General features: G+C 37.0%; 1 protein-coding gene across 1 annotated transcript in view; it reads right to left on the bottom strand.

Annotated features, from left to right (window-relative positions):
* Positions 1-3457: 3457 nt before the first annotated feature.
* Positions 3458-14499, bottom strand: part of LOC149253721 (trimethyltridecatetraene synthase-like) — a 68379-nt gene continuing 57337 nt past the window's right edge. The window contains exon 4 of the mRNA XM_089456905.1: positions 3458-3751. Coding sequence (XP_089313031.1) covers positions 3661-3751 — 91 coding nt within the window. The 3' untranslated portion in view covers positions 3458-3660. The remainder of the gene's footprint in view (positions 3752-14499) is intronic.

Here is a 14499-nt window from a genome sequence, read left to right as displayed (position 1 = left end):
TCTTGTTCCTTTCTTTCCAAACATTCCATATAATAAAACTTGGTGTTAGGGCCTAGGCCGAGTTAAGCCATTCATAATCAGAGAAGTTTCTTCTCCAATTATTGAGGGTGTTAATAATACTCCCTTTGTCTCTGTCGGATTGACGAAAAATAATGGCAAAAGTATCGCATATCCAGGAGGTGAAGCCGCAGCTATTGAGTAAATGTTCCATTATCTCCTCTTGAGCTTCACAGAGCTGGCATCTAGAAGGCCCTAGAACCCCCCTCCTCCTAATATTATCCCAAGTCAAGATTTTTTTTTGTGATGAACTAACCACATGAAGAGTTTGATCTTCATCCACCCTTGGTGCCTCCATAGGTTTGGCCAAGTCTTATATGGTATAAGAGAATTCAGCTTAAGTAGAATTCCTTTTGCCTCTTTAAGATTAAAGGTGCCCTCATTATTGTTGCTCCATCTTAGCTGGTCTTGCCATCCTTTTACTAAGATCTTCCTTTGATCTAGCGTTCTTTTTAGTATCCCTGCTTTTCTTTTCAAGGGGCTCCCCTCTCTGCAATCAATGTTTTTCCAGATTCTCCACTTTTTTGTATGCTGAGTATGCTCCCAGAAGTCCTTTACCTTAATTAATCCTTGCATATCTATCTCGTGCTTAAGGTCTAAAAAGTCCTCTTCTAGCAGTATAGGTTCTTGTTGCCACTTGTCCTCCCAGAATAGAGCTAGGTTTCCCTCTCTAATTTCCCAGAAACTATTTTCTTATACTAGGCTTCTGTTCTCCCAGGTTTTGTTCCAGATGTATGAGCCTTTTATGTCTCCAGACATTCTTATGAGATCACTAGTATGCCAGGAGTTAACATATTTTTCCTTCCAGATATTTGCCCATTTGGCCTTTGGATTTTGAACCCAATGCCACCAAAGTTTGGCTCCTAAAACATTGCTAAGAATTTATTGATCATCCAAGCCTAGGCCTCCGTGGTTCTTGGGCTTACAGATTTTATCCCAAGAAACTAAGGCCCACTTTTTCCCTCCTTACCTCAGAGGAAATCTCTTTGGATATTTCTGAACTGCTGTAAGACCCCTTTAGGAGCTGGGAGGGCTGATAGCATGAAAACCGGGATAACTTACAGAAATGCCTTAGTGAGAACTAGCCTACCAGCTAGGTTTAAAGATCTGATGGTCCATTTTTTAACTTTATCTTGCAGCTTATTGATTAATGGTTCCTAGATGCTTTTATGCATTGGTTTAGCAGTCAGAGGGATTTCCAAATATTTTGAGCGGAGGGAATCCCTTTGAAAGCCTAGAATTCTGGAAATTTTTATTTGAATTGCAATATTGGTATTAAAGAAAAAGATTTTTGATTTGGATAGATTAACTTCCATACCTGTGGCCATGGCAAAGACGTTCAATATTTTTTTTATAGGTTGCAGCTTCTTTGACTATGGGGATTCCTGTAGCATGGTGTCATCTACAAATTGTTGATGAGTTAGAGCGTGACCATTCTCAGATAGTTGAATGCCATTAATCTTACCTGTTACTTTAGCATGCTTGATATCACTGCATAGCCTTCCGTTTATTGCTCCATATCGCTGCATAGCCTTCCGTTTATTGCTCCGCTCCTCACATATAATTCCATCTTCAAATGGAATAGTACCAGGAAAACGCGTATCCTCCTTAGTACAATATCTGCGATTATCATCGGCACTTCGGTTACAAACTGTATAATGACATCCGTCACCGATAAAATATTTCTTCAACGAAGACAAACGCTGCGGCTTTGTAAGCTGTACAAAGCCTTGCCAATGAACATATCCAGTTCCTGGAGATATCTCCTTCTGATAAACAATGTAATTCATACCATCGGGCCTTGCAGGTACATTTGGAAATATTTCACAGCTAGCTGTGAAACACCACCTTCGCGCTCTGCCAGATGACATTTTGCAATTCACAATGAAAAAAATATTCATACAATACAATATATATAATGACGGAATTCAAATAAAAATTTTATTATATATATCGCATTACATTACAATCGTTATATTTAATCTGGATCGTTAGATCTTGGAACACAGATCCTACGGTCTGGAACCTTTGGAACACATATAATGGAACGCAGGGGGTAAGAATCAAGTGAGGTAATCAGCCTACGTCATTATATATATTGTACTGTCTGAATATTTTCTTCATTGTGAAGTGCAAAATGACATCTGGTAGAGCGTGAAGGTGGTGTTTCACAACTAGCTGTGAAATATTTCCAAATGTACCTGCAAGGCCCGATGGTATGAGTTACATTGTTTATCAGAAGGAGAAGGAGATATCTCCAGGGACTGGAGATGTTCATTGGCGAGGCTTTGTACAGCTTACAAAGCCGCAGCATTTGTCTTGGTTGGAGAAATATTTTATCGGTGAGGGATGTCATTATACAGTTTGTAACGGCAGTGCCGATGATAATCGCAGATATTGTACTACGGAGGATAGGCGTTTTCCTGGTACTATTCCATTTGAAGATGGAATTATATGTGAGGAGTGGAGCAATAAACGGAAGGCTATGTAGCGATATGAAGAAGATCCAGAAGAACTTCTGCTTACAGAGCCGGCTATGTTTAGACGTTGTAAAATTCGTGAGTATAATGACGATTTCATTGCGAATTTTAATTTTGATGTAGAGCTGTGTCCATGGCAGTTCGATTTATGTGGTTATATTGCAGAAGAACCAGATGATAGAAAGATCATCTGGTGTTATGGGCCGAGAGGAGGAGAGGGCAAAACTATGTTTGCCAAACAATTATTTGCAGAAGGATGGTTTTACAGTATTGGAGGTTCTTGTTCGAACATTATGGACCAGTATGTACCTGTTATGGAAAAGAATGTTGTGTTTGATATTCCTAGAGAAAAACAAAAATATCTTCAATACTCTGTGATGGAGAAAGTCAAAGATCGAATTATTCCATCAGGTAAATATGGGCCTGGGACTGGTTTTAAAATGAATAAAATTCATTGTGTTGTAATGGCTAATTTTATGCCTGATTACGCTAAGATTAGCGGTGATAGAATTATAATTATTAATGGTTAATCACGGGTACGAACTCAGCCGTAGGCTGATTACTTCACTTGATTCTTACCCCCTGCGTTCCAAAGGTTCCAGACCGTAGGATCTATGTTCCAAGATCTAATGATCCAGATTAAATATAACGATTGTAATGTAATGCGATATATATAATAAAATTTTTATTTGAATTCCGTCATTATATATATTGTATTGTATGAATATTTTTTTTTGCAAAATGTCATCTGGTAGATATTTTTTTCATTCCTTACATCAGATGATGATATTTGGAATCTTTTTACTTTTCTACAACAATCACCACTATACGGCACTCATTACATCATCGTACCCCACACACTTGCGCCAGTGCTAGAAAAATAATCAGAAAAAGTAAACTCAAGATTTCAATAGGTTCGGATTGGATTGGGTACATTATCACTGAACCTGGTTATTACATTATCAAACTTGGGATAACATTGGATTGGGTACATTCGGCCATGGTACACTGCTATAATGGGAACTGATAGTAGATTAACTGTTATAGCAACTGATACAACATGCAGATCTATTTCTGCATAAACAGAGGCCCATTTTATTTGAAGATACACACAGAGCACTCTTTAAGTGTGAGAAGAATTGAAGTTATAGAGATGAGAAGGCAGGCAAGGTCGGGCCATGGCAACGAGAGGGATTGTTTTAGGAGTAGACAACCTAGAGGTCTCGCCCATGTCCAAGTCCTCAGGGTTCTGTCCATCAGGCTGGCACCAGTGGAATCCATGGATGAGATTGGCCAAACCCAAATGAACTACTTTGATTCCAAGACTATGTTACCAGAAACGTTACGATTGGCAGCGTTTCTGCGAAAAATAGCTCCAGAAACCATACGGGACGGGAAACCACGTTTTATACGGGCGTTCTCGTTTTTATTGACAGGAAACTGGTTTTTGGCGAAACTGATCGTTTTCCACAACGTTTTATGCAAAAACGTTTATCCGTTTTCCCTGCAACGTTTTGGTTTCGTCTTTTTCCTCAATTGGTGTTAAATCCCATTTAAAAAACAAAAGTTGCCAAGTTGATCCATTTCAAAAATAGCAGTTTCCAAGTTGAGTTCTGTGAGTCAGCGGCTGTGTGAGCACGATTTAAGCTGAGAGGAGCATAGTGCCTGCCCGTAAAGCGAGGTGTGAGCACGATTTAAGCTGAGAGGAGCGTAGTGCCTGCCCGTAAAGCGAGGTGTGAGCACAATTTAAGCTGAGAGGAGCGTAGATTTGCCATTCAAGAGACACCGGTCAAGAATGGATGGCTTGAGATACAAAATTGATTAAATCTCTCATAGAATGCTAGTTTTGCACAAAGATGATAAGAAGGTCAATTTGGGTAGCGTTGGTTATATCAAATAAAATTAACTAGTTTGCTCATGATAGGATTTTTGAAAATGTAACTAGTGTCGATCTTCAATATGTTGGAGAATGTAACTAAGTTCGTTCTTCATAATTTGTACCATTATGTATTTTATGTACAAAGCAAAAGAAAAGAAAAAGAAAAATTATTATTATTATTTTTATAGACAAGCATGTTCTTCATGCTTCTAGGTTTTTGAGTCAAAGTCCTGTTTGGACCTGCTATAAAAGAAAAAGAAAAAGGAATTTCAAATATGTATTTTTGGGTCAAAAACACTCTAAATGCCAAGTCGACCTTGCCCCAAAGGACATGTATATTCACACCCCTTTTGGAAAATATAGATAGAGGGAAGATGGAGCGCATTTGGACACACACACTTAGATGATTATGGCCTGAAATATCGTAGGAAAGATAAAGAAGAAGTGGAGGGTTGAAGTTTGAAAGAAAGGAATTCTTCTTGAGCTGGAATTTGTGAAAGTTATGCCTCAGTACATCTCTAGTGCAAAAAAGAAGGTTGACTTGGCATCTAGGGGTTGAAGTTTTCTGTGATCATGGGTCTTGGATGTCTCATCTGATCGAATTCTATAAGAAGAGAATTTTATGGGTTTTCCCTTGGCTTGGAGCCTATATATTGTATTCTCTTATGTTCTATGATATTCATGTTCTTGTATTATGGTAATTGCTTGATTAAAGAAGAAAAACACAATATAATAATGCCAACAACTCTCACATATTTCTTTTTCAAGAAAATATCCTGGCATCTTTTTCTTTTTATGAGCAGGATTCACATGCATTCTACTTCAAAAAAATATCATGGTTTCTTTATCTTTTTTTGTGCAAGTTTCACATGAATTCTTTTTTAAGAAAACAAAAAAACTAGCTTATCTTTTATGCAAAAGATTCTTATGCAGTCTTCTTCAAAATAACAAAGCTAACTTCACTTTTTAATCTTCCCAATGAAATTAACCAAGTTAACATAACTTATCTTCCATTCGATGATTGGAATTTGTTTTGCGGCCTCTTCTACAGTGTCTCCTCATCTTCTTTTCTCTAGATAACAATTGAAAACAACAAACAATGCCAAACTATTGAAAAATACAAGAGGTTATCTTGTTAATATTTTTCGCACATCCTATAGCATAAGAATCATTGGATTCGGTTTGATCCAATGTCTAGCTAGTAAGACTTCCTGTGTTTAGGCAGCAGTAGTAGAAAAATCTTATGTTGGCAGGATAGATACCATGTACATACACACATGAGAACTCAACCATTAGTGAGGATCATGTTTGCACACCATGGCTAGTAGACATTTGTTTTCATGGGTTTATTATCTTTTTACATAACCAAAAATACATCACACATATCTTGAATCAATGCAAACTAAAGTTACTTTACTACCTCAAACAAGAAAATGTATTAAAACAAGGAATCTTAACTAAAGGTCTCTCTGCTGTGATTTTGCACATTTTTTGCATCCGCGGACAACCAAAAAAAACAAACAAAAATTCCCCTCAACAAAAAAATTCTTCTCAACACAAAGATTCCCTCCCCAAGTTTATGTTAATCACACCCTTTTTCCAAAGCATAGATCTATGGCGAATAAAGAATGAAAAGGGTGGTTATCAAGAATCTTTTAAATTTAACTGATTCTTGATACTCAATATTCATTATTCATATTAAATTAGTAATATTTTCACAATATATAGATACATGAGTTTTTACGTCTAGGGATATTACATACTCTCCCCCCTAAAGATAGGATTGTCCTTGGTGTTCATCCCTTCTTCTTTTCATCCTCATTACATGTTTACCCAATTTTTATCTCCCACTGGAAATTTTCATTTTCATTTAGATTGCTTTTATCTCTTACAATCGGCTTTTTGGATCATCTTTCAATCATGACATCTATCTCAGAACAACCAAAATGGGATCATTCCCCTTCAAAATGAAGTATTTTATTTCTTGGAAATACTAATAGGTAAAAGCAATTATGTTTCATTTATAATCATAAACATTTGCAGCTACAGAAAATTCAAATTTTACTTTCAATCATTTATGCATTACTCGGTTTCATAAATTTAACTAGAGGTGGTTTATTAGTCGTGGCAAGCACTCTAAGAGTGGTTCATCATCCCGATAGCAAGCACCTAGGGTGGTTTAACAACCTCCATGGCAAGCACCCTGTAGCATATGACCAACAAATCTAACATAATAACATTAATCACAACATTTTTAATCAAATTATATTTAGAATATTTTAACTATCAGTAATTTATCATAGTACATATGCAAGTGCTCAGAGAGCACCTAACTCTCTAATCATCGAAATGATCAAAGTTTTCATAATTTCACAAAGTGCATACTATCTTAGTCCCTGCAAAAGACATCCACAATACCGATAATACAATAGAAGAACTACACTTCTATGTATACTAATAATACATTGTCCTAACAACCCAAATGCCACCAATGTGTGGGTGAGGAACGTCCAATCCAACCTATCATAGGATTTGGATAGGTTGGGTTTCACCAACATGCCCTGCCTCCTTGTGCTCTTCAGAGAATGAATTATCTCATGTGCCACTATGCTTCCATCGAGGATTTGTATTCCTAACATAAATCTAGATTATTATAGGCTGATGATGTGCTGAAGTAGGGTCTTAAGCCTTCGAACGATGCTAGAGGACATGATCTTGTAAATCACATTGAACAACATAATGGGCCTGAATCTCCTAGGGTCATCAACCACGTTTGACTTCGGGATTATAGTTAAAAAGGTGGCATTCAATATTGACTATATTTGTTTCTGATTTTGGGATTCCTCTATCATTTCAACGATATCCTTACCAAGGAAGTGCCAACAGGCCTTATATAATTCCACGGTGAACCCATTCGGGTTGGGGGGCTTATTGTTTAGAAATTATGTCACAACCATCTCAACCTCCTTGAACGATAATTCTCTTAGTTGGGATTCATTTTGTTCATTTTTTATCAGCCTCAGAATGTTCTTTGTCACCCGAGAAATGGCCTCAATTTTGTCTTGACCCCCTTCTGATAAAAGGCACGAGAAGAAGGAGAGTAGCTCATTCTCCATATAGTTGTGAGTTACTACCTGATCTCCACTCTAGGAGGTTAAAAAGAAGATTCTATTATGTTGGCGGTGGTTGATCATGGAGAGGTGGAAGAAGCAGGTGTTCCTTTCCACTTCTCTCAACCATTGAACGTGGGGATTTTGTCTCCATATAATTTCTTATTGTTTCTGTCGCTCCTCGATCTCCTAGATAAGCTTTCCTTCCTCTTCCATGAGGGCCTCTAATCTCCCTTCAAGAATAATTTGTCCTTGTATATCTGTTAGGCCCCTATACTACTAGTGTAACCCCTTATTGTTATTAGTACAACCCACTTATTATATTGATGTACCCATGTAGTGCCCATATTGTTACTATTGTGCCATATAGAAGCCCACTATTGTTATTATTGTGCCCTTACATTGTTATTGTTATGTCGACTTTGATTATGTTATGACCCCTTAGACTCCTATATATAGAAAGGAGGTCTTTTCATTTGAATCATCCAAGAATTGTTCATTTATGTAATTAAAGGAGGTTGCCCCCTCAAAGAGGCTAAATTCTAAGGCGTTGATCTATCTTTTCTTGAGCTGGTTTCATAACATTTGGTATCAAAGCTTTGGATTCTAGGGTTTCGCTGCTCCAAACAGGTCATCGTGGCATTTTCACTATCATTTTTTTTCTGTGCTGTTTCAGAAGTTGCAAAAAAAACCCATTTGAGAAGAGATCGCACTGAACCTCGGATCCGAATTGTAGAGCTTTTCACGCTATATTTACGGAGATATGATATGAGGAAGTTTGTCTTTTTGCAGACTCCTGAATTACATTCCAAACAGGTGACCTGGGGAAAATCGTCATAACTTTCTCTCTGAGCATCAGATTGAAATTTCATAAGAAGGTGCAGAAAGAGGACAAACTGTAGTTTCTTGTATCACTTTTTCAGTTCCAAAGGTCGAAACAGTGACTCGTGGCACGTTGTACAAGTTAGCTCTACTGAACTAGTCTATAATCAGGTCATCTTGGGAGATTTGGCATAACTCTTCCTTGGAGAATCCAATTTGGATAGGACTGGTGGCATTGGAAAGAGGACATAGAGGGCTACTGTAGGTCACAATTTCATAACTAGAAGCTCTGAAATTACAGAGTTATAGTCGTTTCAAGATCAAGCTCCTAAAATCAAGAAAAAGCGAGATGAGGAAGTTTGATGGCAAGGATCCGGTAAATCGGATACTACAGATGGAGAATATTTTGATCTACATGGTGTACCATTGTTACAAAAGGTATGTATTGCATCTTTATATTTAGAACTAGATCAATTTCTATGGTATAAAGGGCTTTGTTCTCGTAAACCGCTTGTTACGTGGTCAATTTTCACGGAGGAAATGATAGCACATTATGAGCATACAAAGAGAAACACCTTGTTTAGCTAATTGATAAATCTCAAACAAAAGTGTTCAATGGAAGAACACATTGAGGACTTTCAAAAATTGAATATAAGGGTAAATGATATTCCAGAGAAGCAAAGGATTGATGTCTTCATAGCTACTTTAAAGGATAACATTCAACATGAGCTTCGTCTTTGGGAACCTGATTCATTGGAGAAGGCATTCAAGTGGGCAAGAAAAATTGAAAGCGAAATTATGGAAACAAGGAATCCAACCACTCACGACTATAATTATGGAAGTTTTTCTTCTCCTAGCCTTCCACAACCTACAAGGGTGACACCACAACAATTGGAAGAAAAAAGAGAAAAAGGGCTTTGTTACAATTGTGATAGCAAATGCACTAAAGGTCATAAGTGTGCTGAGAAGAAATTATTTTCCATAGATTATGAAGAGGAGGAAGAAAAAGATCAAGAAACATCAAAAGAAGTGTATATACACCAGGAACCAACCCCAGAGAAAGAAGAAATGAATCTGACCATATCTTGTAAAGCATTGGCAAGAATTACCACTCCTCAAACTCTCAAGATAGAAGGACATATCAAGAAGAAAAGGGTTCAAGAGGTGAAAGATCACATCGAGAAAGAAGAAATGAATCCAACCATCTCTTGTAATGCATTGGCCGGAATTACTACTCCTCAAACTATCAAGATAGAAGGACATATCAAGAAGAAAAATGTTCAAGAAGTGAAAGATCACATCGAGCATCAAGAAATGAATCTGACCATATCTTGTAAAGGATTGGAAGAAATTACCACTCCTCAAACTCTAGAGATATAAGGACATATCAAGAAGAAAAAGGTTCAAGTAGTGAAAGATCACATCGAGCATCAACAACAAGTTCTCCAACTTTTAAAGGATAACGCCACTTTGGTGCAAAATCAAACGAAACAACAGGTAGATCAACATCGTAGTGAAAAATGTTTTGATGTAGGTGATTGGGTATTTTTACTCCTACATCTCAAGCAAGCTATTTATGAGAAGGAAATGTTGGCAATACTACATGCACTTAAAAAATGGCGACCTTACCAAATGGGAAGATTCTTCAAGGATGAGGATGTGGAAGCATTGTTTTGTGCTATTTCTATTATCGAACCAGATTGGATAAACGAAGCAAGGGATGAATGGAAGAAGGACGAAGAAGTATGGCCACTTATTCAAAAGTTTCAAAAGATCCCAATTCAAACAATATTGCCAGAAATTGAAGAGGAAGGAAAAATCATATTGGAACCTGGAGCAGTCACAGAAACAAGAACCCGACAGCTACGAAATCGATCAATTTTAGAGTATCTCATCAAGTGGAAGAACTTACCTGCTGAAGATTCCACATGGAAGGACAAGAATTTTATACAGAAGCATAAAGAACTACTCAAGCATTGAGGACAACGCTTTTTGAAGGAGAGGGGCATGTTAGGCCCCTATACTACTAGTGTAACCCCTTATTATTATTAGTACAACCCACTTATTATATTTATGTACCCATGTAGTGCCCATATTGTTACTATTGTGCCACATAGAAGCCCACTATTGTTATTATTGTGCCCTTACATTATTATTGTTATGTCGGCTTTGATTATGTTATGACCCCTTAGACTCCTATATATAGAAAGGAGGTCTTTTCATTTGAATCATCCAAGAATTGTTCATTTATGTAATGTAAAGGAGTTTGCCCCCTCGAAGAGGCTAAATTCTAAGGCGTTGATCTATCTTTTCTAGCTTTTCTTGAGCTGGTTTCATAACAATATCTTCCATCTTGCCCTCCAAATGATTTTTTTTTCTTGTGTGTCCCCAAGGACTTGTTGACTCCAGAATTTGATCTTCAGCTTTAAATCTCTTAGTTTCCTTTGGAATGTTTGCATCCTATTATCTCCCTGCACTATAATATCCTATCACCATTGTTCCAATTTGTTTATAAATTCTAAGTATCAAAGCCAGAAACTCTCAAAGAGGAAGGGTTTGTTAGCAGAGCCAGATTCCAGGCCAGTTTCTAATTGGATGGGCCAGTGGTATGACCCCATACTTGGAAGAGTCTTAGCCTCAATATAGATGTCCCTCATCAAAACCTTCTCTGGGAGGAGGAATCTATCTAGCTTGCTTATAATTTTTATTACCCTCCCCTCCTATTGTTCCATGTGTGAACACCATTCCAAGTCTCTACTTTATCTAGTCTTAATTCATGGATGGTGTCACAAAAATAGTGCTAAAGATGGATCCAAACATCGTAACTCCTCCCCCCGTCTTTTCCTTCCGATTACAGATCATATTCAAATCCCCCCCTACTATCCAACAAGCATCTAGTAGGGATTCCTTTGTCTTTCTCAAGTGCTCCAATAATTTTTCCTTTTGTGTTGGTATGGGATGTCCATATACTACAGTTAAAGCAGACCACTCCTGAGACTCCAGGTAACGAAACTTGCCCATCACATTATGCCTTGTAGTCATCCAATCCTAGAATAACACCCAATTTGGGTCCCAACCAATCCCCTTGTTGTCTTGTGGTCGTCAATGGCCATTACCTCACAATCCCTCCAATATTTATGGCTTATTCCTTCTAGTTTATCACCTGAAATTTTAGTTTCTTGTAGCAGCATAATCTCTAGTCTCTCCTTAATGATTTTTTATTTGAGATAATAGAGCTTACATATATTGTTTAAGCCCCAGATGTTCCATGATACGATATTCATTAAGTAAGGTGAAGGGTTGGGGAGTAATACTCGTAAGTTGGTTCATTTGGCCATGGTTTATCAAAAATTCCCCTCCTTTCTTCAACATTTCTCTTGACGATTTATGCCTCTTATTACCAAGTTTGTCTACCTTGTCGAATCCACCTGAGGGGGGTTGAGGTGACCCCCTTATTTGCTTTGGCTTACATTATTTCGCTCTCCTTTGAGTTTGGCTAGCCTATCGCACCATTGGCCAAACAAATACCAAAAGTGCACCAGTTGATTAGAGGGCATGTCCTTGACATCGACCTTAACCCAGACCTGGAAGAATTCCAACATGGTTTTCTCATTGGTTCTCAATCTATTATATTTCTCCTTGACTTCAAGGATTTTGCGAGTGTGGAGTAGGATCTATTTGAGCTTTTAGCCTTTCTCAAAATATTCTGGTGTTTTTCATTTTAGATTTATTTTCTTTATTGCCTTATTTTTCAGTTGGTCTATGTCTATTAGCTCGATCACCATTTGTTCTGCCTGGCTCTCATTATCTCCATGGATTTCCATATTCTCCAAGATTGTAAGGGGGTTATTTTCCTTTACCTTCTACACCTTCGTTGAGTCTATATCTTGCTATGGCAAGGTCAACTTCCCTGAATTTGATTGTGAACCTTGGAAATTATGTTGCGTCCTAATCGAATTCACTTAAGTACCTTGGTAACTCAACTGATTTTTTGAAGATTTACCTTTTTGCAGGCCAACGGTGTGAAACTCCTGCTCATCCTTTATCTTGTTAACATTTTGCTCCCCAACTAGTGTGAGTGGACAATCCTTGAAAAGATGACCATATTCATGGAAACGACGACATTTAAATGGCACATGCTCATAATCAAGTGACTGGGTCGTGCTCGTATCTTGGTATTCCAGATCTATAGACTCTGGCAAGGGTTGGGAGATTTTCATGTGAACAAATATATAGGCATAGGACGCATGTTGCCTTCTCTTTGTAATCTCTGATATCTTCACTAATTCTCCTACGGAGTTGCCAATTCCCTTCAGTATATCGAGTTCCCAGAAGTCTTTTGGCAGGGAGAAGAGGCAAATCCATATTGGAGCCGCTAAGAAATTCTCTTTCTCCATATTATAACGTTCCTCCTAGAAGTGAATGAATAGCCCTATGTTGTTCATGAAATACGACTCATTCTCAAAAACCTTTTTTTGGTCCGTCATATCTACAAAGATGACTGTAAAAAATCCTTTGGTTCTCAACCTAAATTCCACCGGCCCTTGTGGATTCCATTTTGCCAAATCCATTAAACAATCTCTTTTTCCTTTGGCCAAATCCCCATGAACTGACAGATGATGACATGGTCCTTAATGAACTGGCGGGTCTTCTCCAATCGATTGTTTGGGATCATAAATTTTGTGTTTTGTACAACTTTTGGAAGGCTACGCCCTTGAGCTTTGGCTTGCCATTGGGCTCCCATCATAGGTGATTATGCTTCCCACTTACTCCAAGATGTCATACTTGTGTTACTATCCATGACCTTGTGGGCTCCGTTGACTACGTTTTTATAGGAGGAGCAACAACCCCCTCCCCCACCTCCCTCCCCACTTTCCCCCCTCCCCACTTTGAGGGGTCGCTCATTGGTCAATCAGTGCAACTTTCCACAGAACCTCACACGACCTCGAGGCATGATGTCGATTCTGCGAATTGTTGCTGCTTGCAGCGAACTACCACCACCTAGAAAATTTTGAAACCCTCCAAATATTCTAATTTATAATATTTTAACGTTATAAAACTTAATTTTTATTTAAATAATTAGAGCAATTATATGACAATTAATATTAATATTAAATCTCTATCATACATCTAATAATTATTAATGTAGTTGATAGATGTTTATCAACCACATTTACTAATGTAATTATGCATGTAATTATTAAATACTTATCAACATATATCAACCACATTTATTAATATAATTATGCTATATTTATATAATTTAAATCTAAAAATTAAATTTCATTAATATAATATTATTAATATTAAAAAATTAATATACTATTATCTATATTAATATTAAAAAAATAGCATTCATCTAAATCCTAATAACATATGTATTTTTAAAATCTGGGGCTGCTCATTATTAATATGTTAATATTAAAAAGTGAATATAAAATTAAATATATTAATATTAAAAAGGCAATGTTCCCCTCAAAATCATGTTCGAAGCACTTTAGGAGCGATCTGAATGTTTAGAAAACAAATCTTACCTATTAAGAGCATGCGTAAATCATTTTTTACGGAGCTAGAAATAAGATCCAACATGTACCTCTATTTAGGTTAAATACTTGTATAAGATTTGTCGATATGTTAAAAATATAAACTATCAATATAATAAAAAGATATTAATATTTATTTTAATTCAATTGGTAAAATTACACAATTTTATTATCGAAATTATAAAATTTACTCAAAAGATACTTTATAAAATAATCTGATTTTTTTATTTGTAAAAAGTTATATTTATTTATATTTACATTATTAAGTTGTGAGTTTAAATTTATTATTTAATTTGATTTAATTATTCATTATAATTATAATTATTTTATTTTTATTTTTATTAATTAGAAAGATTTTCGGCCTGGAGTATGCCGTAAAACTGCTTCTGCTTGGCTAAGAGCTCGTCTTCCTCGGACGTAAGGAAACAGGTTAACGGCCCAAGACCCAGAGGCATCTGGCAGGAGTGAAAGCCTGCTCCCTTACGGACCACCAGCGGGTTATTACAGGTGGCGTGGTTTTCCTTGATAACAGTGATGAGTCAAACCGACATTCGCGGATAGCAGCCATCCGACGTTCGCGGATAGCAGCCAGAGATGGCTGTCCTCAC

Source organism: Pinus tabuliformis, chromosome 7 (genome assembly GCF_031772625.1).
Source record: "Pinus tabuliformis cultivar Carrire ecotype Pingquan chromosome 7, CPIR1, whole genome shotgun sequence".
Classification (NCBI taxonomy): Eukaryota; Viridiplantae; Streptophyta; class Pinopsida; order Pinales; family Pinaceae; genus Pinus; species Pinus tabuliformis.
The sequence above is the reverse complement of the archived record's forward strand: the minus strand, read 5'-3'. Positions and strand labels throughout refer to the sequence as shown.